Raw genomic sequence first — 24,090 nt, 5'->3', positions numbered from 1 at the left:
ACTCTTCCCTTCTCTGTCACTCCTGGCCCCCAAGGCCTGTCTTGCTGCCTCTGAAGCACCCAGACTTCCAGACTTCCCGCTCTGAGATCCCTCTGCAAGTAGGCAGGCTTGCCTTCCCCGGACCGCCTTGGCCAGGGTTGCTGGGACACACAAAGGGAAGCCCCCCCGCCAACCTCCCCACCTGGCCAGAGGCTCGGAGCGGGAGGGTTCTCTCGAGAGCCTTCTCTGCTGAACGCAGGCCTTCACTGGGGGGGGCTGTCAGGCTGAGGGAGGGCTGGGTGCCCCTCCATTCTAGCCTGGCGAGGGCCGAGCCTGCCAGCAAGGGGCTTGGCCTGAAGGAGAGCCGCCCCACCCTGCCTCCCTTTAACTCAGAGCCCCCACCAGCCCTGCCCCACACCTTCTCTCCTGCCCCCTTCCCACTGCCTAGTCTGTCCCCCTTCCTGTCCATCCTTCTCCCTTCTTCTCTTCCCACTCCCTTCTCCCTCTCCCCTGCTCCTGAGGGCTCCCTCCCTGTTCCTCCTTGTTTTCATCTCTAGCTCTGACCCTGTTTGGGGCCTTCACAGAAGCTTCCGGTGGGTGTGTGTCTGGCGGTTGGGGGGGGCGGGGGAGGTGGGCAAGTGGCGGGGTGGGTCTGCCGAGGTTGGGGGTGGGAGGAGGCTCAGGAGGAGGCCTCGGAGAGCCTTTGAAGCTGGGTCTGGTTGCGCACTCTCCGGTCTTCAAAGCCAAGAGCTAGCAGGTCTCAAGGGCTGTGGCAGAGCCCGGGCCCCAGGCTTCCCGAAGGCAGAGAGGGACCACGTGGGGCCAGCCCAGCACCTCCGCCGCCTCCAGACCAGGCCCCTAACCCAGTTTGCAGCTGGGCCAGGGGGCCTGTCTCTGCCAGGTGACCGTAACCTGAGGTTGTATGTGTTCTGGATAGTCGTGGAAAGGGCCTGTGAGAGGAGACGGGATGCCCAGCCAGGAGGAGGGCAGACAGCAGGCTCCGCAGGCTGGGACAGCATCCATGAGTGCTCTAAGACCAAGTGGGGGCAGCAGTGGGTCCCCCACTTCTCTGTAGCCCTGCAGCCCCTGCCCCCTCCCACCCTGCTGAGCTGTCACAGCCTCTGCCTCAGAGGAACGAAACCACCACCGGTTCATGTCTACATGCCCTTAGGTTCCTAGGCCTTTACCTCTTGCCAGGGCCCAAAGCCAGTACAGTGGCAGGAAGTAAGGCTCACCCACTGCACGATCTCCTCCTGGGCTTAGGACCTCTTCCAAAGGGATCTTTTGTCAAGGATCCCGGGAAGTTGCATTCTTCAGCAGTGCTTCCCAAACTGTGTTCCTCAAAGCACTCCGTCAATGATCAATAGTCACCCTACGAATCATTGAGGTTTCATGGGTTCCATGACCAACTAAGTTTGGGAAACACTGCACACTGTATCTCCCTCTTGGAGATACTGGTATTCATTGACACATGAAAGGCTCTGAGAAGTCCTGCAGTAGAGGAACCTGTGTTTCCCAAACTTTTAAAATTAAAGATCCTCTTTTCCAGTCTCGCAACAGACAACATGAGGGACCCTGAAGCTCCTTGGAACAGAGGGTGGGAGACCAGCCTCGCAGTGATGACCCTGGTGGCTCTTTCTCTCCAGGACCTAGGATTGGATGGCCCTCGATTCTGGAGATCTGGAGGGGGCAGGGGGAGGGAGGCCTTCCAACTGTTCCATCTCTGTTATGCTGGAGGAGGGGGACCAAAGGATGTCTCTGGCAGGGAAAGGGTCTTCTGCTGAGGGATCCTCCCCAGGGACGGGCCTCCCAGTGCTGAGGTCCTGTCCTGCCTCTCCCACCCTAGCCTCCACTGCCCTACTCACAAACTGGCTCAGGACTTTGGCTTTGAACCCCGTGTAGGCAGTCCTTGTGAGACATTTCCAGGGTGCACTCTGGACAGACATGTGCTGTCCACACCCCCCTTGGGCCGGGACCACCATCTCCTCTGGGCCTGTGGTGGCAGCTCAGCTTCTCTCCTTTCTTCCCAAGTCTAAGGCTGAGAACCAAGGTCAAGGTCAAGGTGAAGCTCCAGCAGTTGGGTGGGGGGGGGGAGAAGCAGGCCCCCCAAGAACAAGTTTGCTCCATCTCCAGGGGGTGTGCCTCCCCCGCAGTGCCCTCCCCCGCCCCCAGCAGGGCCCTTGCCTTGGCCTTGAGCAATGGCACAGCCCCGACACAAGCCGGGCCCATGCCTCACAGCCCTCCCTGGGGCCCCTTCCCCTAGATGCACTTCTGAGGTCTCAGGCATGGCTCCCTTCCGGAATGTTCCTCTGGCCTGTTTCTTCTGCCTTTCCTCTCCCTGTGCTCCCAGGCCTGCTCCTCGGGGCCCCAGGAGCCTGACAGACAAGCTGATGGAGCCCCTTGTCCTTGGCTCCTGGGATCTCCAGGCTGTGCCTTCTGACGGCTGAGGTTTCTGCAGCCCGCCCCCAACGGAAGTCCCCACATTCTCTGTGCTTCCAGCATATCTGCTTCGCTGGTATGACTTGTCTCAGAGCAGGAGGGGGTGGGAAGACTGGGGCCGAGGGTCCCTTCCAGACTCCACCTTGGAAAGGGACAGGGGCACAGGGAGAGGCTGCCGTGGCTGGCAGGTCAGGTACGTGTCAAGGGCCCGAGGTCGAGCGTGCCCATCAGCCCCCACAGAGAAGGGCAGGCTCCCCGCCACCACGGGCCCCAAAACATTGGACCTGAAGGGCTCCTGGTGACTTTGGTCACACCCTCAGCAAGGTCAGGGGCCTGGAGGTGCTTCTCGTTTCTGGGGGCGGAGGGGGCGACCCAACCACCACGTCTGCAGTGAGTGCAAAGTGCAGCTCCGTCACGGAAAGGCCCTCCGTGTCCTAGGAGGGGAGAGAGCAGAGGAGGCTGGGGGACCTCAGGCCAATGGGAGGAGGAGAAAGACGGGGCCGGGCACCCGGCCTGCCCCAGGAGTGGCTCAGTGGAGGTGGATGGAAGAGGGGAGAACCTCAGGTCTCCCCTGGGAGAGCTGACAGCCCAGCGGTTACAGCCAGCCTTCTGGGTTTGGCAGGCAGGGAGGCCGAGGCCAGGTGGGGGGCAGGGAGGGGGGCCACCCAGCCAGTTGGCCGCAGGGTCTGATCTACCTTTCCGCTCTTTCCAGCCAGAAACCGGTACCCTCTCCTCCCGCTGCCCTCGCCATCCCGCCCCAGGCCTGTCCCCCGCCCGCTCTCCTCCCCTCCTCTCTCAACATCTTTCTCTCTCCCACCAGCTTCCCGGGTGCGAGGCTCCAGTGGTGCCTGCCTGCAGCTCGCCTCCTTTCTGCGCGGCTTCTCCCGGCCCTCGAGTGTGTGCGCGTGTGCGGGCGCGTGCGTGTGTGTGCCGGCCGCCTCTCTTCCTCCCGCAGGAGCAGACCCTGGCCCCCTCCACTCTGTGTGCGCCCGGCCCCCGGGGCCCCGGTCCCCCCTCTGCCCCCGCAGGACTTGCAGCTCTTGTTTCTTCTTGTATCTCCCTGTTTTCTCCCCTCTCTCTCTGCCCCTCCAGCGATCTAGACAGAGACTTTTGGAATAACAATGAGAGCACAGTGCAGCAGAAATGGAGCTCCTATCCTCCCAAGGAGTTTATTCTAAACATTTCACCCTACGCCCCTTATGGCGACCCACGACTGTCCCTCAAGTGAGTGACTTTACCTGGTTTGATCATATGTACCGAGTATCCGCGCACGCCCTCCTCCCCCTCCCGGCCCTCACCGCCCCTCCTGCTCCTCTCCCCGGACTTCCCCACCCACGCACCCATGGGCAGGCTGACCATGGAGACGAGCAACCCCTCCTGCCTCCCCTCGCCCGCCTGCCCCTCTCCTGTCCCCTCCCCCAGGGCCAGCCACGCAGGAGAGCCCCTCCGCAGCCCCCCCCCCGGGGCCCCCCACCCCACCCCTCTGTGCAGTCAGGATGGGGTTGCCCGTTCGGTCCCTCCCTCTCGGTGTGGCTCGCTTTCTCCTCCCCGCTGTGTGCTGCTGCCCTGGCTGCTCGGTGGTCGGTGGTCGGTGGTCGGTGGTCGGTGGTCGTGGTCGTGGTGGCGGTGGCGGTGATGGCGGTGACGGTGGTGGTGGTGATGAACTCTGACTAACACGGCTTTCTCTTTCTCCCTGCCTTGGGGCCTCCTGGCCTGGACAGCCCGCTCTTCCTCCGTCGTTAACCCTTCGTTGTCCTGTGGGATAGACTTGGAGGTGGCTGCCCTCCCCCCACCCCCGCCGCCCCTGCCCCAGGCGGTGGGGAGGGGCCCCCCCTCCGTTGTCGTGGTGCGTTGTTCTCCGACCCCCGCCCGCCCGGTCCCCTCTCTCCTCTCTGCAGGCTCTGCTGTTAACCCATTTGCAGTGCTGATGTCTCTCTCTCTCTCTCTGTCTGTCTCTTGTCCGTCTGTCTCTCTCTCCTCCTCTCTCGCTGTCTCTCTCTTCCTTTTATCTGTCGTTGTTTTTCTTCCTCTTCCACCCCACCCCCCCCACCCCCACGTGTGGCCTGCCCTCTCTCCCCCACCGCCACCCCCGGTGCCCCTCTGGCCCGGCTGCCTCCTGCGTGCCTCCAGTGGCACCCTCCTGTCGGGCGCCAAAGTGGCCGCTGCGGCGGGGCTGGCGGTGGAGCGGGAAGGCCGGCTGGGGGAGAAGCCGGCACCGGCGCCGCCACCCGGAGAGGACGCCTTGAGAAGCGGCGGGGCCGCCCCCAGCGAGCCGGGCAGCGGCGGCAAGGCGGGGAGAGGCCGCTGGCGGACGGTGCAGAGCCACCTGGCCGCAGGGAAGCTCAACTTGTCCAAGTGAGTGATGGCCCCATGGCCGCCGGAGCCGTGAGCTCGGGCCTGCCCCCGTCCAGGGTGGACAGCGGGACCCCCTGGCACGCCCGCTGCTGCCCCCAGAGGTGCCGTCCTCGGCCCCTGGCTCATTCCATCCCTTCATGAGACTCCCGTCATCCTTGCCGTCGGGCGCAACTAACAGCCACACGGTGTCGCATCTCGGCCTCCGGCTGCTGCCGCCCTCATCGGTCTCTTTCCTTGCCCGTGACCAAGTCATTCCATTTCCTGCCCCCACGGCAGCTTCATTTCAATCCTGGGGTCATCCCATCCTCTTTGACTGGCCGCCCCATCTCAGCCGTCAGTTCATCCCTCTGCGGGCCACCGCGGTTGCTCAGCCATCGGACCATCCCATCCCCCGGGGAGCTGGCCCACTCTCAGCCTGTGTATGCCGCTCACCTGCCACCGCGCCTTCCCTCTTGCAGCCAGCAGATGGCTCTAGACCCAGCGGCTGAGCCATTCCATTTTTGACCATCCGGCGCCTCCATCGGCTTGCCCCACTCTTGCTTGCACCATGACACCATCCGTCCTGCGAGGCCACCACGAGCAGCTGGGCCGTCGCTATCGGTTCATCCTCACCTCGGCCATCCCCACTGGCTGTCCCAGTCTTGGGCAGCGAGCCGTCCCACTGTCAGCGGTTGGGTTGTGTGTTCCTGGCGGTTGGGTTGCTGAGCCCCAGCGAGCTTCTCTTTTCTGACGAGGGTGGTCTGGACGTCGGACAGAGGGCCGTTTCCTTTTCAAGAGCTCTCTGAGCTTGCCGAACGAGACAGTGCCTCTCGTGGGCCATGGACGTAGGGCTGGCCACCCCCACCCCCCACCCCGTTCTCAGCAGAGGGTGGTCTCTCCTCCTCCACCATGGGGCAGCCTTATTCTCATCTGGGCTTGTAGAACCTTCCATTTCCCCAGAGCTGAGCCCTTTCAGGCTCTAAATCCTTTGAACTGTGCCCCTTCTCGTCCACTGGGACTCAGGTTCCCTTTTCGGCTGTTACAATTGCCTCCTTCCCAGCTGAAGGGAGCAGCCTCTCACTTAGAGGACCAGCAGCCCTGACCCTTCCGTAGCTGTGGGCTGTCCTGTTCCCTCCAATCAGGCTCCTCCTGGTTCTCGTCAGAAGGCCTGGGATTCCCGCCTTTGGGACCACTGACGGCCCCCGTGTTGAGACCATATTTGCTTGTCGGCCTGAGGGGACACAGGTGGATTTCTGCCCTGACGTGGAGCCTCGGGAAGGTCTCCGAGGGAGGCCCCACACCCCGCCCCCTCAGAGATCCAGGCCCAGCACCCCGCCCTCCCCAGCCTGCTCCGGCCACAGACTCCAGGCCGGCTGAAGCCTTCGTGCCATCCGCTGGCTCCGGGCCTGGAGGCACCAAGTTTAGCTTCCTGTGACTGAGAGGTTGTAAATTGGACTAATTTTGGATGTGATAGGAAATCAAAATGAGGCCAGCAAGGAGGAGGAGGAGGCCGTCCGAGGATCGTCCTCCCCTGCCTCAGCCTGACCCCAGGGAGCTGTGGGCCTACCTGGCCGGCCAGGCCTGGGCCTGTCCCTGGTGGTGGCCCCCACTCCAGACCTGAGCCAGGCAAGACTGCTGCCCTCTCCAGGACCCCAGCCAAAGCTATGTTTTGCCTCTCTCTCTCTCTCTCTCTCTCTTTCTCTCTCTCTCTCTCTCTCTCTCTCTCTCTTTCTCTTTCTCTCTCGTTCTCTCTCTCAGCCCACAGGGGCAGCCTAACTATTGTGCTTTGGTTCCCAGGGTAGGCTCGGGATGAGCAAAGCTGAGGTCTGGCTGCAGTGGTGAAAGTGGTTCCAAGGCCCTGGGGCCCCTCCCTCAGGCAGCCCCCCCCCCCGCCTCCCCCAAGGGGACACAGCTGCCCTGTGGTCCTAGACCAGGAGTCGGCAAGCTTTCTCTGTAAAGGGCCAGATAGGAAATACTTAGGCTTTGCAAGTCACATAGTGCCTTTTAGGACTACTCAAGCCTGTCACAGCCGTAGACAGGATGTGAATTAATGACAGCGCGTTCCAGTAAAACTTTATTTACAAAGACAGGTGGTGGACCGGATGCGGCCCCCAGGCTATAGTTTGCCAACCCCTGCCCTAGACCACTGGTTTGGGAAATGGAGGGAGAGGACAGAGAAGGAGGTTGGCACCTCTGAGCTCTGGCCCTGCCGGTCGGAGGTGCTGAAATCTCTGGCCTGGGGACCAAGGAGACAGGTTGCCTGGGGAGGCTGGTGGGGGGGTGTGTCTCTAACCCTTCCTACCCCCATCTCCTGCGATGTTTGTGGGTGCCACTGGCACGGGGAGCGTTAGCTAATACGCATGTCCCTGGGCCAGACCTCATCAGGTCCTCGTGGCAACCCTGGGGCAGAGGCAGCTCAAGGAGTACTTTTCACCTGGGTTTTATGAAGAAACTGAGAGGTGGGCTCACTTTTCCAAAGTCCCACGGTCAGGAAGCAGCGGAGATGGGGCTTGAACCCGGGTCACTCTGACCTCATACTACCTCTAATCAGCCAGGTCCTGTTCCCTGTCTGTCCTCGCCCCCTTACTGGCACTTTTCAGGGATGCCGGTGGGCCCGTTAGGAGGGTGGCCTCTTGCAAATGCACGGTCACCCAGTTTTCCATCAGAACAGTGGCCGGAGAAGTGGTTCCCGGGGCTCCCGGCTCATCTGCTCCTTACCTGGGTCCCCTCCTCTGACTGGGAGGCATTCCCAAGATATCAGGAAAGGATGCTGAACCTAGAAACGAGGAGGTCTGGAAGGAGGGCAAAGATCTGCACCGACGGCCCTGGCCGTAACGCGGAGGTCTGGAAGTCCGGGGACAGTCCCCAGCCTCCATGGACCAAACATACAAATCGCTGGCTCTCCCAGACTCGCCCCACTTTACTAGGCCAGCCCCGCGCCGGCCTGGGTTTCCTCATGCCTCCAAAGGCCAGCCTTGCTTAGATCACAGAGGCAGACTTTCCTGGGGTCCCCCAGCGAGACCGCAGCAGCTCCCTCCTACAAGGCAGGCACAGGGCCCTGGGGCCACCTTCACCACGCGGCCTCCAGCCTCCACAGCTCCCGCGGCCACTCAGACAAGGAGGTGTTCGGGGCGCCAGCCGAGCCGAGGCCGGAGGGTGGGCTGGGCCGGGCCGACCTGGGCACCTCAGGGCGGGCTCGGGGTTTGGTGGCCCCCCCCCCCCCGGGTGAGGCGGCGGCGGCAACGGCAGCGGCGACCACCGTGACGGAGGCCTGGCGAGGTCCGGCAGCGCGCGCGCCCCACACCGGGGCCTCCTAGTCCTGACCCTCGGCTCCTCTCTCCTCCACTGTGATCCCTTCACCTGCTTCTCCTTTCTCTCCTCTCCTCCGCCCGCCCCAAGTTTCGAGGACTCCACCCTGTCCACGGCCACTACCCTTGAGTCTATCCCCAGCTCCGCGGGAGAGCCGAAATGCCAGCGACCCCGCACCCTGATGCGGCAGCAGAGCCTACAACAGCCGCTAAGCCAGCACCAGCGGGGCCGGCAGCCCAGCCAGCCCACCACCAGCCAGAGCCTGGGCCAGCTGCAGGCCCACACGGGCTCGGCGCCGGGCCCCAACCCCCGGGCCTACGGCAGGGGCCAGGCCCGGCAGGGCGCCTCGGCCGGCTCCAAGTACCGGGCGGCCGGCGGCGGCCGCAGCCGCTCCAACCCGGGCAGCTGGGACCACGTGGTGGGGCAGATTCGAAACCGAGGCTTGGACATGAAATCCTTCCTGTAAGTGCCCCCCCTGAGCGGGCCGGCCCCCACCTCCCGACCCAGCCTCTTTCCCCTCGTCTCCTTGGGAGCCTCCCTGGCCCTCCGTGGCCAGGGTGGCGGGAGCAGACTCCGCCGACCCCTCCCCAGCCTCTTGTGGCTGGAGGCTCCTGCCCGAACCACCCCCACCCCACCCCCGGCCCCCCACCGCCCCCCATCCCCGTGGAAGGATTCTTATCTGAGCCACCCCTTTGGAGACCGCAGCTCCCCCCACGACTTCGTTCCCTTCCCGGGGCTTGGAGAAGGTCCCCCCACCCCCACTAAAAGTCAGTGGGGACACTAGACAATGCCGCCAGGTCGGCCTCCTCTTCCCGCTAGTCCCAGGCTGCTCCTGGCCTCCCTGCCAGCCTCCTCCCCTCCCCCCAAACCTGGGCACCGGCCCTGCCTCCAACCCTCCAGATCACCTCCTCCCTGTAACCCGACTCCGACTCCGCTCACCTTCCCGCCCCACACTTCCTCCCTCCCTCTCACTTCCTCTGTCCCTGCCATCAGCCCTGTCCTCTGCCTCTCTGACCTTCTACAGCCACCTGTCCTCCAGCTCCCAGAGTGACCCATCCCCTGAGGACAAACCTCAGATGTTCCCCCCAAAGCTTTGGAAACCGTACTTTCTCAATCAGAGCCTTTCAAGTGTACGGGTCTGGGAAGTAACCACACACCGTGGGTATCTTAGCCATCCCTCATTCCCCCCAACCACGCGCTGCCCCGAACCCCCCTCACAGGTAGGGCCCCCACCCAGGGCTCCCTCTCTCTGCCATCACTCTGGGCATCTGGACTCTCAGAGCCCAGGGCAGACCTGGGCTTTTGTCCCTGGCATCAGTCGCCTCCTCCGGCCTAACATGACCTTCCTTCCAGGCTCTGGGGATTATTCCCATCACCCAGGTCTTCCTGGGAGCACTTTTCATGGAGCAAGAGACCAGCACTAAGCCTGGGAGAGGAGAAAGGGAGGAGGAAAGGGAAGGCCAAGGTCAAAGCCCAGCTCATTGGCAAGATGTGGGGATTCTGAAGACAAGCAGGGCAGGTCCCTCCAAGCATCCTGCCTCTCCAGCTGAGACTCCAGGCCTCCAGGGCAGACAGGAGTACTGGCCGCGGCAGAGGCACCCCGACGGAAGAGGCCCCGCCTCGCCAGCTTCCCATATCCGTGCGAGTGGCCCGTGGCCCCGGCCCGGGAGCGCGTGCTGCCTGTGACTCTACTCGGCAAATCCAGGCAGTGCCTCTGCTGGGGCTCTCCCCCATCCAAGGACCCTTGGGGATCCAGCTGGTGCCTGCAGGTCACAAGATGCCCAGCAGAGCCTCCTGGCTTCCAGGTGGTGGTTTGTTTCCGGACGGATGCGGTGGCACTGGTGCGAATTAGGAGAGTGGAGGGAATTGGTTCCGCTGTGGCTTGAACAGAACCGGGAGCCCGCGGGCCCCGCACCCCTCGGCTCCTCCTGAGCTCAGACTGCTCTTTGCACAGCCATTACCCTGCCTCCTGTTCTAGCAGCCATCACACCGGGGCAGGGGCCGTCCCCAGGCCCTGGGAAGAAAGGACGCGGCTGCAGGAAAGCCTCTGTGTACCAACTCTTCCCCGCCCTCTGAGCCCCCGGCCAACTGGGATTTGATGAGCCGGAGCTCAGACACCAGCATCCTTTGTCCACGCTCCTCTGCCCGCCTCTGGCTTTATGGGCCCCTCTCCTGCCACCTCTGGAGCTCACCCAGCTCCCCACCTCCGCCTCTTGTCATTCCTCACAGCAGGGGTCGGCAAATTTTTTTCTGTAAAGGGCCAGATCATAAATATTTTAGGCTTTGTGGGACACGTGGTCTCGATCACAGTTTTTAAAGCAACACTTTAAACACGCGCAAGCCATTCTTAGCTTGTGGGCTGCAGGAAGACAGGCCACCAGCTGTACTTTGCCCACCTCTGACCCCTGCCTTCCAGTTTCGCTGGTGTGCTTCTGAGGCCCTTTTCTTGCCCCAAATGCTGCCTTCCAGGTAGAGAGTCAGGGCGGGAGGGCTGGCCAGGCCTCCCAGGACCCCACCCCCTCTCGCGGGGAGGGTGGCCGTTCCTCCTGCTTAATGGGTGTGAACTCCCCACCCCCCCCAGTACCACCAGCTTCTCCCCAGACCCTCCTCTTGTCCCTCGTTCTCACCCTTGCAGCCTGTGTTGCTGGAGAGAATGACAAATCGGGAATTTATGCAGAGGAGCCGTTTTGTTTTTAAGAAGAGCGAAAAGGAGTATCTGAAAAATGCATTAACCGGGGGGAAAAACATGTTGTTTTCGCTGGGTTCTCCTTCCCCCAGCTCCACCAGCTCCCGAGCAGCCAAATGGAATTTTACCAACTCTGAAGCAGTACCGGTGGGCAGAGAAGAAAAGGAGGATTTGTCCTGAGGGAAGTGGAGTTGTTCCCCGAAAGTTCGATGCCGGCACGAGGGTCAGCCTTGGAGTGACAGGCCCAGGACAAAGATGCCTGGACATCTTTGGAAGGACAGTGCAACCACGTAGCTCCCCTCCCTCCCTCGGCCCTCACGGCCATCTCCCACCCCCCCCCAATGCCACCCCCCCCCCCGAAGGGCCACCCCTCTCCTACTCCCAGTTCCCTTTCTGCCCACCCTCTGGGAAACAACCACAGCTGGCCCTTCTTATCTAAACCTTGCCCTCTCCGACTGTGGTTGAAGGGGCAGACTTCCTGACCCAGGATCCCCCTCCCCCTTCCAGAACATTCCATCCGGCTTACCAGCTTCCCCTTGGCCCTTCCTGAGAGATGCTTTCCTGCCTGCCCCATCCGAGATTCCCCTCTTTCTTTGTTTGGATGAGAGACCCAGCGCTGGATGAACTACAGAAAATGCCCGTGAACTCCGATGGCTCTGAGGGGCAACAGGTCATTTTTTTGGCCCTGGAAATTGCAGGGTGACCCCACAGTTAGTTACCCAGGGGTTCTCTGAGAGTGCCCCATACGAAACTTGTCACACCTTGACCGCTGGCCCCGTGCTGCTGTCCGCCTAGCAGCTCCTTGTCTGCCTGGACTGAGCCTCCCTCAAAGCAGGATGGTCACAGCCTCTTCCAGACCTTCCTCCCGACACACACGAGTCTGCAGGACTTCTCCAGACCTTGCCAGGTTCCTGCACGTTCTCTCTCTCCACCTTTGTTTTTTGGTGACTTCTGGACTGCTTCTCCAGGGAAAGGCCCCAGAACTGGACCCAAAAGACTTGGCGGTTATTCCCCGGATCTCCAGGAAGGGGGGTACTCGAGAGAAGGCCCGTGATGGCCAGTGCACCGTATGCCAGAAGGGACCTCCATTCTCCTCTGATGGGCCGTGTGTCCAGGGACCCTTCCCAGTATCAAGGACATCTGGCTGACCATGACCCAGAGATGTCTTTACGAGGGGCTTCCCTAAGTACAGGGTGCAGTGCCCATTGGATTTCCAAGCTTTCTAAGAACCTCTCACCTGGGAGCCTAAACCTGCCTGCACAGTCTCAGAGCAAGATGGAAATGGACCCCTCCCTCTTCTCCCAGGGGCCCAGATGGTCCGAGCAAGTAGCCTCTGACCTTCGTTCCGCTGGCGATGAATTAACCTTGGCCTTGGCCCTCTGCGTGCCCCCAGGGCCTGTGCTCTCCTCCCCTAGCCTTCCAGCAGGCCTCTGCCCGGCCCCTTCCCCAACTCTCTCCAGAGAACCTTGCTACGCTCCCAAGGCAGGCTGGGTCTGGGGGCTGCGGACACCTCCCCTCATCCCCTCCCTCCCTCCCTGACTCCCCCCGACTCTGCTCTACAACTGTTGACAGTGCTAAAGTGTGGTTTCTCTCCTGCAGGGCCAGTTTCTTACGCTTGTTTCTTCTCTCTCTTTGTCTCTGTCTCTGTCTCTGTCTCTCTCTTTCCCCCTCCCCGCCCCCACCCACGGGGCCTCCTCGTTTCCTCCCGGCCGGTGGGCTGCCCACCTCGGGCAGGGAAGGCAGGATGGTGGTGCTATCCTTGGTCTTAGGGCTTTCGGAACAGGATGACTTTGCCAATATCCCTGACCTGCAAAACCCAGGAACCCAGCAGGACCAGAACGCTCAGGGGGACAAGAGGTACGAGCACAGGCAAGGGCCTGCGGCGGCAGCGGCAAAGACGGAGGCGTGGAGAGGCCACCTGCCTCCACCAGCCCTGGCCCGGCTGCTGGACGAGGCAGTGGCACCCTCAGCGATCCTGGAGCGGGAGGACTGCCCCCTCCCCAGGTGGTGCCCTCACACGCGCCACCCCCCCACCCCCGGGTGTCCCTTGGGTCCAAGGCCAGTGTGGCTGTCCTGGGACCATTCTGGATCAAGCCTGCTCCCTGGGCACGCTTGCCCTCGCCCGGAGCAAGCCAGCCTTTCTGCCCCATCTCCCTGCTTGCCTCCCCTCATCCTTCATCTCTGCCCTACCCCCCACCCGAAATCCCCGTTTCTCTGGTGGTTGGGGGGCGGGGGGGATGCAGGGAAGGCGCACCAGCCTGTTCTCCCTCATCCCCGCCACCCCAACCCCCCTCTTGCCTGGAGATCCCGCTGGGGTGACGGTAGCATCCCACCCCCCCGCCCTGCCGCAGGGGTGCTACAGAGGTGTGGCCGAGCTGCTTGGCTGAATGAAGAAAAGCCCCTGGTGGGGAGGGTCTGGGGCATGGGAGAGGCCTGGTGACCAGAAAGAACTGGAAAGGCAGCCCTGAAGCTGAGGGAGCAGGAGGAGGGAAGGGGCTGAGGGGCCGAGAGCAGCCAGCAGGTGCCGGTCAGGCTCCCTGTTACCTACCAGGCGCCCTGCCGCTGGTCCCCAGGAGTTGCCCGTATGGCCACCGCACAGGCCGAGCAGAGGGCTGGGCCTCTAGCCGTCCACAGTCTTGGCCATCAGGAGCTCAGGGAAGCATCTCGTGGTGCCTGCTGTCTCACGGGGCACTCGTGGGGAAGGAGACGGGGTTCAGAGGTCCCGGGGCTCGGGCAGCGTCACGACGGCGGGGTGATCCTGCACCTGGTCTGGCTGCCTCCTGTCACCTGGCCTTGGGCTGGGCCAGCCCCACACCTGCAGCCGTGAAGGGAGGGCTCATCACCTTGGTCAGGTCCGCTTCTCGTCAGACCAAAGGCCTGCAGGACAGTGTGCGGGCTGACCCGCCAGCCTGCCGGCCCTTCTGGCTCTGGTGGCGCCAGAGCCTTGCTCTGCAAACTTGGGCAAGCCGCTGCCCCTGTCCGAGCCTCTGCTTCCTCGTCTGTTGAATAAAGGAGCGGATAGGGTGACCCCTTCCCGCTCGGACATGCTAAGCTTCTAACAAGGGAGCAGACCTTCGGACTGGGGGTGGGGGGAGGGCACCCGTCTGATCCTGTCAACCGGACAGGGATCCTGACGGTCCTGGAGGCCCTTAGGGCAGGAAGGACCTGTCCCCGGCTGCCGCCAGGGGGCCTGTGGGTTACAGAAGGGTAGGCCAAGTGTTAGACAGCTGACTGCCTGTCCCTCCGGTGACTTCTGGAGACCAGCCCTCTCATTTCATTTTTTCCTGTTGCATGTCTATGGTGGACACAGCCAGAAACCCCCAGAGAGTGGGAGGGGAGAGCGGGACCGGCTCTTTCCCTCAGTGGCACAGATGGTGTCAACCCTCGAGCCCATGTCCTGGGGAGCGGGAGGAACAGAGCCTGCCGCCTGGCGCCACAGAAGTCCTGGGCTGGGCCGCGGGCAGGCCAGAGTGCCAAGGGGAGAGGGCCAGGGGGCACGGATGAGAGGCCGCAGGAGGGGGCTGGAAGCCTGCGGCGAACCGAGCTCCTTGCTGGGGAAAGGTGTAAAGCGTGAGGGAGCAGACGCAGGCTGGAAACGAGATTTCACATCACCCATGCGTTCATTAGCTGCCTCCATTTCCACCCACAGCCTATTTTTACCTCTTTGCCATGTAGGTCTAACACGCCCATCCCTTCTGATCATTGCATCAGCTGTCCCTGCCTTCCTGGGAAAGGTGCGTGTAGAGGTGGAGGCCCTGGGCCCTCGCCCCCACCCTGCCTGACTTTCCGGGTGGACACGGGCCATTCCCACCTGGTCACACCCACCCCTTCCATCTCACGGCCTCCGGGGGGGGGGGGGGCGTTTCCCGGGTGATTGGGCCCCGCCAGGGTATCCAGAACGGAGCGCTTCCTTCCCGGCACTCTCCCCGTCCCCAAGCTTGGCATTGGCATTGGCACCACCCATGGGCCACCCAGCGCCTTAGGGCTCCACTCGTCTGGATTCCTGGCCCTTTGGACCTTGGAATGGGAGGCTCAGGTCAGCTGCCTCTTCCTCTTCAGCTTCTGCCTCCAGACCCAGAGTCTGCCCCTCTGCCCCCGACCCTTCCCTTCCCCACTCAGCTGACCCCTTGGCCGGATGTCTGGGGTGAAGGGTGGGTCTGTCGGCAGTGGGTTCCTGGGAGGCAGAGGGGCCCCGGCAGGAGGCGCAGCCATTCCAAGTCCCTTGAAGCAAGGTAGGGGTGCATCTAGCAAGCGACACGGAGATGGGAAGGTGGGTCACTACCTCCCTCCCAGGATCCTTGGTGGCCTGGAAGCCCCCCCATTCGGGATCTCCCAGTCTCCGGGCCTCAGCACCGTGGGTCCCAAGAACAGAATGCTCTTGGAAGCCCGGAGGGAGGGAAGGAAGGAGGCCAGGACCACCCCAGGCTCCCATGCCCTGCTGCCTTCGCCCATCCTTCCCTGCATCCATCCCATCATGCTCTCTGCCATCCCTTCCACTGCTCCTCGGGATCCAAATGGTTTCCACCGTGGCCCCACCCCCACCTGAGTGGGGCGCGGGGCTGGGCGGGGACTGGGCCACCCCCATCGCTCTCCTCGCCCCCAAACCACCATGTTTCCTCTGTCCCGGTGTGTGTCCCCCGCCTCCTCTCTGCCTCTCCTCTCGGCCGCCTCGCTCGTCCCCTTGTCCACCCTGCAGCCTCCTTCACTAGTCTCCGACTAACCTTTCTTGGCCTCTCTGTCTCTCTCTCTCTCTCTCTCTCCTCTCCTTCCTCCCATCTGCTCCTCACAGGGATGTCCCTGGGCCGGTGACGGGCCCCTCCGCCTCTCCCTCTGCCTCTCTGTGCACTTGTCTCTCTGTCTCTCTCTGTCCTGTGACCTCCGAGAGCTTCCGTGGCGCTGACCATCTACCCAGGCTGCTTTGCAGCTGTGCTGATGCTGTGGTGTGGCCAGAATAACTCCGACTTTCTCATACCTTCAGCAGTCAATCTGGCGCTCTCCTCCTGTCCCACTCTATTTTTAACCTGACTTTACCTCTCCAGCTATTTCAGTGTCCTCTTCCTCCCCGCGCCTGTCTGCGTGCGCACGTGTCCGCGAGTGTGTGTCCCTGTGTGCACGCGCGCACGTGCGTGGCTACGGCCGCACCTCTGGGAGGGACCCCGGGGTGCGGCCCCGGGCGTGGCGGGGGGGGGGGGCGGTGTTTCGTGCCGTCGAGGCGAGGCCGGGTTCTCCCAGCTGGTGCGTGTGCGTCTGATCCTCGGGGTGTCTGTCCCCGAAACGGCTCCCTGCTTTTTCTGTTTCAGTTTGTCCCAGTTCACACGCATACCTTGGCATGCCTTGGTCTCCCCGAATGTTTCCTCTCGGGATCTAAGTGTGCACATTGCTGCTGTGTGTGGCATCTCACGGCTCTGGTTGACCTGCCTTGTTGCTGTGCCATTCTCTCCCTGGTCCCCTGGGTGTCTGTGGGGCTTGTGTGCGCTCGTGTGTGTGTGTGTGTGTGTGTGTGTGTGCACGCACGTGCGCACCTTGCTGTTGGGTCCGGGGATCTTCCCTCCGGGGCCTGGCATATTCTGTGCATGTCTGTCTGCCCGTCGTGGCCAACTATGTGCTGACAGCTGGTTCGTACCAAGGGTGTCCGTGTCTAGCCCGTGTGTCTGTGGCTCTGGGACTCTCCGAGCTGTTCTATTGTAGCCTGTCCTGAGCCCTACGCCGCCAGTCTTTCCGCCTTTCCCTCGCTGCCTGCCCCACCTCTCCTCCTCATGAGGTGTTCCAGCCTGGTCCCTGGGCAGGCTTTTAGTGTCCCCTTTCTGAGCCCCCGCGGGATGGGGCCTGGGCTCACTACCCAGCTTTCTGGGATCAGCATGGAGTCGGGGTTGCACACAGGGCCTCCCGCGGAGGGGTCCGATCCGGGGCTTCCCGGTGGTGCCCCGTCTCTCTCTGACCCTGGGTGAGAGCCTTCTCCCCTGCACAGTCCTCAGAGCGAGAGAGGAGTGGGGACTGGGGAGCAAGGGGGTGGAGACTCGCCCTATCCACCAGGTGGCTGTTTAAATCTAAATTAGTTTGAGCCGAACAAAGCTGAACATTCTGTTCGCAGTCGCACTGGCCACTTCCAATGCTCGGTAGCCACATATGGACAGTGCAGAAATAGAACACTGCTGTCATCGTAGAAGGTTCTGCTGGCCAGAGCTGTGTGGACAGTGGGCCTGACCTCACCTGGTCAGTCTGAAGGGCGCCTGTGTTCTCAGCCCGAACAAACACAGGTGGGGCCTCTGGGAGCCAGCACTCTGGGCGTGTTTGCAGAGGGTAGTGACGCAGAGGGGTAACATGGATGTGCCGCCAGGGGAGCCTCCCCTGCTGGGTTGGAACCAGCAGGGACGACAGGGGCCTCTGGGGAGGGGCGCACGCTCAGATACCACCATGCAAGCAGTGCCCGGATGGGGGGGATTTTCGGGGGGAGCGGGAAGAGTGGGAATACCCACCAAAACAGCACCCACGGGGCCAGCCACGCCGAATTACGCTGAGGTGAGGGGAATGGGCCCTGAGCGCTGGTTTAGGGGGAAACCAGGCCTCCCCATGGACAAGAGCCTAACTCTTGCTGACCCACAGGAGTGGCAGCTGCTTGGGTCTCAGAGAAGGTCCCGCCGCCACCCAGGCCAAGGTGCCCAGCCCAGCCCACCTCCCGACCCGTGCTCATTCGGATTCCCCCCACCCCCAGGTTGCCTGCAGGAGGGAAGGCGGTGAACACAGCCCCGGTGCCCGGCCAGACACCCCACGATGAGTCTGACCGCCGGACCGAGCCACGCTCCTCCGTCTCGGACCTCGTCAACTCCCTCACCAGTGAGATGCTCATGGTGAGAAGGGCGGGAGGCCTGGGCTCCAGGCAGGAGCTGGATTGGGGTGGGGGGGGGGGCGGGGCAGGGGAGGGGACGTGTGTGGCAATTGGTGACGGCATGGGAGTTGTCTGACGGCATGGTGACTGAGTGAGTGAGGCTTGGGTTCTTTTCTGAGCTCTTTCATCGAAACAGGCTCTCTGTGCCTCAGTTTACTCATTGGTCAAATGAGAATAAGAACGCCCGTCTTTCTCCGGTCTCTTTCTGGGTTGAGTGGGGGCCTAAGAAAACCTATTCATGTGAGATATTTTTATGATCGTCCGAGGAAAGGCTTGGGGCAGAATGCGTCCCCTCTCTTGGACTGGCGCCCCACTGAGTGGAGGTGTGAGGCAGAGCTTCCAATGGGGTGGGTCTCATACCCCCATTCTTGGGACCCTCCCCCCAAGCCCCCATTGCTGGGGGCCAGCTGAGGCCCCAAGATAACAGGAGAGTAGGAGCCCCCCTGATCATGATTCCTACGAAGGAACAACTGTGGTGAGGGCCTTCTGTGCACACCCCACTCCACCGGGATCCCAGCCCCGTGGTTCCAGGGCATTTTCACCAAGACGGAGGTTGCAGCTCCACGTTGCGCCCCCTGGTGGCGGCAGCAGCAAGGCACAGCCATCGGCCCCACTTGTGCTCCCCAAAGCGCCCCAGCAGGGCCGCCACAGGGCCGGGACGCTGTGATACGGCAGCCAGAGGTTTGCAGGTGGCAGTCGAGTTTGGCAGCTCCGAAATCCCAAGGAGGCTTAGGGCATCAAGTTGGGAAGCCGGTGCCTCCTGTGTTCCTACTGGACTTGACCTGGGACTAGTCATTCCCGTTCCCCAGACCTGAGTCCCCTCCCCGGTCCCTCCTGTAGACAGAGAGAAGCGGGTGTGCGGGCTCTCAAGCCCTTGCCAGTGCTGACACCATCCAGGTCAGAGTTCACTTGCCCGTGGCCTGGTGCCACAGCTGCCACCTGCCTGAGCCCCCAGAGCCCCAGGCCCCACCCTTCGCCCCCGTAGCACTCCGGCCAGCTCTAACCATCCACCCCCAGTGCCCCTTTCTAGCCCGGGAGCTTCTCACGTTGTAACATGCACACGAATCGCTGGGAGATCTTGCTAAAATGCGGATTCCCACAGGTGCGCCTCGCTGGCTCAGGCAGAAGAGCGTGCGACTCTTGATCTCAGGGTCATGAGTTCGAGCCCCGTGTTGGGTGTAGAGATTACTTCGATAAACAAAACTGAAAAAAATACCGACTCCCGGTCAGCAGGCCTGAGGTGGAGCCTGGAGTCTGCGTTTCTCTTGGATCTAGATTAGGGCATCGGATTTTCTCTGCTCCAGATCTGGTCTCCCTTGGGCCTCGACACCTAGGCCCCTGCACGCCTGGCCCTCCTCTGCCCTCTTGTCCGTCTTCCCCACCCACATGGATGGGCCCAGCCACACTGACCCCTGGATGGGCCCTGCCCCGGCCCATCCTGCCCCCCTGCACAGCCCCCTAATGGGTTACAGCTTCCTGGCAGTCGGGATCCCAGAAGGGACGGCCCGTTCCCAGCCAGCTCGCTGCCTGCTGCTTGCTGCCCCCAGGGAGGAGCTGACAGCATCAGGCCGAGGAAGACAGTGCAGGCCCGAGGGCCCTCTCACGGGGCAGGCTCCGGCTGAGCCCTGAGCTCAGAGGTGGGCAGGCAAGGTCTAATTGCCCAACCCTAGCCCAAAGCAGGGTCATGGTCATTAATGATGAAGATAAGCAGGCCCCTGGCTGGCAGAAGCTTGGGGTCAGGAGTTAGGCCCCCACTGCTGGCCCAAGGAAGGGACTGAGGGAAAGGGGTTAGAGGGCACGCCAGGCCACACCCCTGTCTGAGTCACCCCGGCTCTGACATGCTTTTTGATGCTTGTTTCTACTGGGGCAGGGGCTCAGGCAACATCTCCCCTGGGGCTACGGCAGGGGTGGCCAGTCTGGTTGCCGTGGAAACAGCTCCTCGGGCTGCCCCGGCTGGTTAATTAGGGCTTAGGACTGTAGTTTTGGAAAGCCGGGAGTGGGCACGGAGTGACGCCCAGCCTGGGCCTCCCACCCCCTATTTGGGAACCAAGAGCCAAGTGACCAGAGGGACCTCAGTTGGGGCTGGGGCCACCTGGGCTCCGGTCACCAGGGACTCCACCCAAACTACAGAAGGAACAGGAGGGGCAAGAGGTCTTTGCTGGCCCTGCCTACTCACGTGAGGCCCCGGGCTCTCGGCCCCAGGGCTGGCAGCGGCCAGGGCCGGACTGCAGAGTAGGACGGGAACCCACTGAACCCTCCCAGGAGCCCCACGGGATACCTGCTATGGTCCCATTCTGCAGATGCAGAATCTAAGGTTCACGGGCAGTGAGGCTGGTACCAGCACAGGGAGGGAGTGCAGGGGCACACTGGACCTGGGGAGGGAAGCCACGTTCTCAGTGGCCCTGGATCCGGCCAACGGGTAGGAGCTGGAGGGACCCTCTTCCACGGCGAGGAGGAGCAGGGGAGGCCGCTCAGCCCGCCTTCCAGCTCCAGACGGGACCAGGGTGCGGCCGATGAGGCCCCGGATGCTGGATCTGAGTGTCAGAGTGAGGGGAGCCAGAAGGACACCCGTGATGGCTGGGTGCTGACCTGGCTTTGAGTTTCAACTCCCTGTTGACTCAGGGGTGACCTGAGGCACGCTGATCACCTCTCTGCGCTCCAAACCGAGCTGGTAATGGTAGTGCCTGCCTCACTCAGAGGTCGTAGGGAGTAAATGAGTACAGGGCAGGGAGCACAGGGCGAGTTACTGTTCTTCGTGTGATTCAAATCTTCTCACCTGGGGCGGGTGAGTCCTCACGGGCTTGAAGGGGGAGGGGAGGTTCTCGAAATTGCCCTGGGACGTGAGGCTGCCTTGGTGGAAAGAGTGGGCTTTGAGGTCAGAGAGGGTCCATACTGCTGTGCAATCTTGGCCGTGTGACTTAACCTCTCTGAGCCGGTCTCCTCAGCTAGAGAGTGGTGATAAGTGCCTCGCCCGACTGTTGGCAGGATTCAGTAAGAAGGTGATGTAAGAGTCTTCTGCCATGGTAGGTACACACTATATATATTCTTATTATCTGTATTATTTGGTATCTCAGAGCCTGGAGGAAGGACAGGGCACACGGAAGACTTCTGCAGGGGAAGTGGGGAGAGAAAATGGGCCAGCAGTTTTGGCCTAAAGTGTGGTACCATGAGCACCGACTCTGGCTCTCCTCCAGTCACCGGAAGAGCTTTCAGAGAGAGGGATGCCTGGGCCCCTTGGACCCCTGGGTCTGGAGTGAGACCCGGGGAGCTGGGAAACCTCCCCACGTATTCCCAGTGAGCAGCCACAGCCGAGAAGACTTGGCTGGGAGACCCTCCCCCAAATTACTTCCTAGGTTTTCAACATCAGCGTGGGAAGGGGACACCCACGCCACCCTCCACGTGTACGTCTGTTGCGGGCCCCACCCCCAGAGTGGGACCGAATGCAGGTGGAGCCCTTCCTTCCAGTGGCCCTCAGCCCCAGGGTGCGGTACAGACAGCTGAGGAGCTTTTAAAACAATTCTGCCGCCCGGGCCCTCGCCAGCCCCATCAAATCGGGCTCTCTGGGGACGGGGCCTGGGAACCTGTATTTTTAGCATCTCTACATGAATTTATGCCTTACACAGATTAGATGTGGCTCCTGACAACTCGCCTCTCTCATTGTGTAAATCACGTCACTCTCAGAACCCCAGGGAGTCACCTTCCAAAGAAACAGCTTGGCCAACTCTTTTGAGATGGGAGCGGACTCCCTGATCCGTTCTGTGGGCCCCGCAGAGCTGTGGAAGGGCGGGAGGCAGGAAGGGGACGCTTGGGGGACCCAGGGCTTCCAGGGGAGGCCAGGGGGTGGGGTGCGCACTGCTCTGGGGTTCCGGGGGACGGGGGCTGTCCCGGCTCTGCCCCCGCTCCTGCGGGACCGGAGCGTCCCGGCCCAGATGCGAACGTGAGGTAGATCACCACCAGCCCCACGTTGTGCCCAGAGGGAGAGCCAGCTCTCGGCGCGGGGATCGTGGCCTCAGACACAGGGAGACTTCCTAACCCTGCCGGCCCCTCCCCCACCCCCAGCTGTCCCCAGGCTCCGAGGAGGACGAGGCCCACGAGGGCTGCAGCCGGGAGAACCTGGGCCGGATCCAGTTCAGTGTCGGCTACAACTTCCAGGAGTCCACACTCACTGTGAAGATCATGAAGGCCCAGGAGCTGCCAGCCAAGGACTTCAGCGGCACCAGCGACCCCTTTGTCAAGATCTACCTGCTGCCGGACAAGAAGCACAAGCTGGAGACCAAGGTGAAGCGGAAGAACCTGAACCCCCACTGGAACGAGACCTTCCTCTTTGAAGGTGAGGCTGGGGCCGCACCCCACCCCCACCCAGGGTCCCCTCTTCCCCTCCACCACGGCCGGCTCAGCTGCACGGGTACAGACGGGGGCACCCACGCGCGCATCCACACCTGCGTGCACCCGCCCACGCAGGCGCGTGTTTGAGCCCAGGGAACCCGCCGCATTTCGCGTCCGGCTGGGATCAGGTTACAGGGCCCGTGGGAGCCGCACCACCACGGCCAGAGGCCCGGAACCGAACTAGACCACCTCCTGGGCTTTCAGCTCAGACACAGGGCTCACCCTGAGTGAGGAGGGCAGGCAGGCAGGGAGGCGGCCACAGGACCCAGGGGCGGAGCACCGGGAGCAGTCGTAGGTTAGCGGTTGAGAGCACGGGCTGTGCCCCACCCCCGCCCCCCGCTGTTTGTTCCAAACCCGGCTCCGCCACTTCCTAGCCGTGTGACCAGGGGCACGTTCCTGAACGTCTCTGTGTCATGGTTTCTTCGTCTCTAAGACAAAGATAATCCCAGTGAGGGTTGGAGACAAATCAGTGAACTGCGAAGGCAGGCACGATATCCATAGAACCCATGAGCGCAGTTTGTTAAATACACTCTGTCCGCTCCCCTTCTCCGAGCCCTTCCCCTGTACTTCCTCCCGCCCCCACCGCATCCAGATACACGGGAACAACAGCTCTGAGCCATGCCCCTGGCTCCTAGAGAGCACGGAGACAAATGTCTCTCCTGCAGACCCTCTCTGAAGGCCGTCTTTATCTCTTATCTCTGAGGATGCGAGGTAACCAGGAAGCTGGGTGCGAGATCAGGGAGTGATTTCCGTCCCAGCCCTTTTTTGGTGCCTGGACTCCACTTAGAGAAGCCATTGCCCTTTCCTGACCCGGCTCAACCAGTGAGAATAGATCCCTACAACTCCAACTGCCAGGTGCCTTGGCGCTCTGGAATTTTCAGTGTGTGCCCCGAGGAATCTTCCCGGCCTGGTGTCCCAGCCATTTGACGCCCCACCCGTTCCGCAAGGTGGCAGCCAGCTCGCCTCAGATAAATCGTTGAGGGTGAGCTAGTGGGTGCTTGTGTGTTTCTGGACCCTTCTCCTCCCCAGTGCGGTGTGGGGGCCGGGGAGAGGCTCCACTCTGCAGGTGCATGTAGCCAGCTGACGGGGCGAGGTTTATGAGCATATCTTCGACCCACTGGTCTCTTCTGCAACATTTATCTAGACTCAGCGATGGGCTGGGCGCTGTTCTCGGCGTTGGGGGGTGCAGAAAAGGGCAAGGCACCATTGGCCCTCAAGGCGTTCCTGATCTAATGGAAGACACAGACGTGTAGATAATGAAGGCATACGCTGCAGGGCAGATGCTGTAGGAACCCACTGCGAGCTCCCCTTGGTAGTGTTGAAGACATTCCCCGGAGTGGGGGACATTCAGGATGGGTTTTGATGGATGAATAGGAGTTTGCCCAATAAGAGTCTTCCTCCTCTGCTGTTGAAGAGGCTGACTCCGGTGCGGCGACCTCCTGGAGCCGCCACCGTTTCTAGAACACTTGTCCTCATGCGTTTCACCTGGATAGATGCCGAAGGTCCCCTGGGCAGGTCCCTGGCGGGGGGAAGTGCGTCGGGGGGACTCCCAGATGAGCAAGACAGAGCCCCCTTCGGTCTGGGGAGGAAGCCCTGAAGAAATTCAGAGGCTGGGGATTTGGGGAACATAGGATTTCCCCTTCCGGCACACCGCTCCTCTCAGAGGCATTTCTGCTTCTAGCGTCTGGCCGAACGTGCCAGAACCCTCCAGAGCTCTTTCTTTCCCTTCATCTTCTCCACCAGTCGGGCTGAGGTGTTAAGCGCCCTCTCTCCTTCCTGCTCACCCCCTAGTTCAGGCCCTCACCACCTCAGGCCTCCAGGCTGACCTAGACCCCCTGCGCCTCCCAGGCCGGCCCCTCCTCTGACCAAGCCTCCCCGGTCCAATGACGCCGGCTTCAGCCCTTCCCCAAGGCCTCCTACCATCCCTTTCCATCCCACTCAGGCTCCCTCCCCTGGCTCTCCCCCTGGTCTTATCTCCCACTGCACCCCGGCACACTCCAGCAGCTCGGTCAGGCCACTTCGCTGGCATTCATTCATTCTTCCAATTATTGATCCACTTAAACAAATACTT

The 24,090-nt window shown here is 62.2% G+C and overlaps 1 protein-coding gene and 1 long non-coding RNA gene across 9 annotated transcripts in view; one reads left to right on the top strand and one right to left on the bottom strand.

Annotated features, from left to right (window-relative positions):
* SYT7 (synaptotagmin 7) overlaps positions 1-24,090 on the top strand; it is a 61,899-nt gene that overhangs the window by 30,316 nt on the left and 7,493 nt on the right. The window contains exons 4-9 of one of the 8 annotated variants that reach the window (XM_023239904.2): positions 3,511-3,642; positions 4,549-4,773; positions 8,152-8,523; positions 12,482-12,604; positions 17,460-17,595; positions 21,693-21,963. In XM_023239904.2, the coding sequence (XP_023095672.2) occupies positions 3,511-3,642; positions 4,549-4,773; positions 8,152-8,523; positions 12,482-12,604; positions 17,460-17,595; positions 21,693-21,963 (1,259 nt within the window). The remainder of the gene's footprint in view (positions 1-3,510; positions 3,643-4,548; positions 4,774-8,151; positions 8,524-12,481; positions 12,605-17,459; positions 17,596-21,692; positions 21,964-24,090) is intronic. The other 7 variants (XM_023239905.2, XM_023239906.2, XM_045039411.1 and 4 more) reach the window with 7 other exon arrangements.
* On the bottom strand, positions 9,791-10,950 carry LOC123380630. The gene is made up of 2 exons (XR_006586651.1): positions 10,689-10,950; positions 9,791-10,311 (listed from the first exon to the last, which is right to left on the bottom strand). It is a non-coding gene; the product is annotated as an uncharacterized LOC123380630 (long non-coding RNA).

The sequence above is a fragment of the Felis catus genome, chromosome D1 (genome assembly GCF_018350175.1).
Source record: "Felis catus isolate Fca126 chromosome D1, F.catus_Fca126_mat1.0, whole genome shotgun sequence".
Taxonomy (NCBI): domain Eukaryota; kingdom Metazoa; phylum Chordata; class Mammalia; order Carnivora; family Felidae; genus Felis; species Felis catus.
This window is presented reverse-complemented; position numbering and strand designations above follow the sequence as displayed.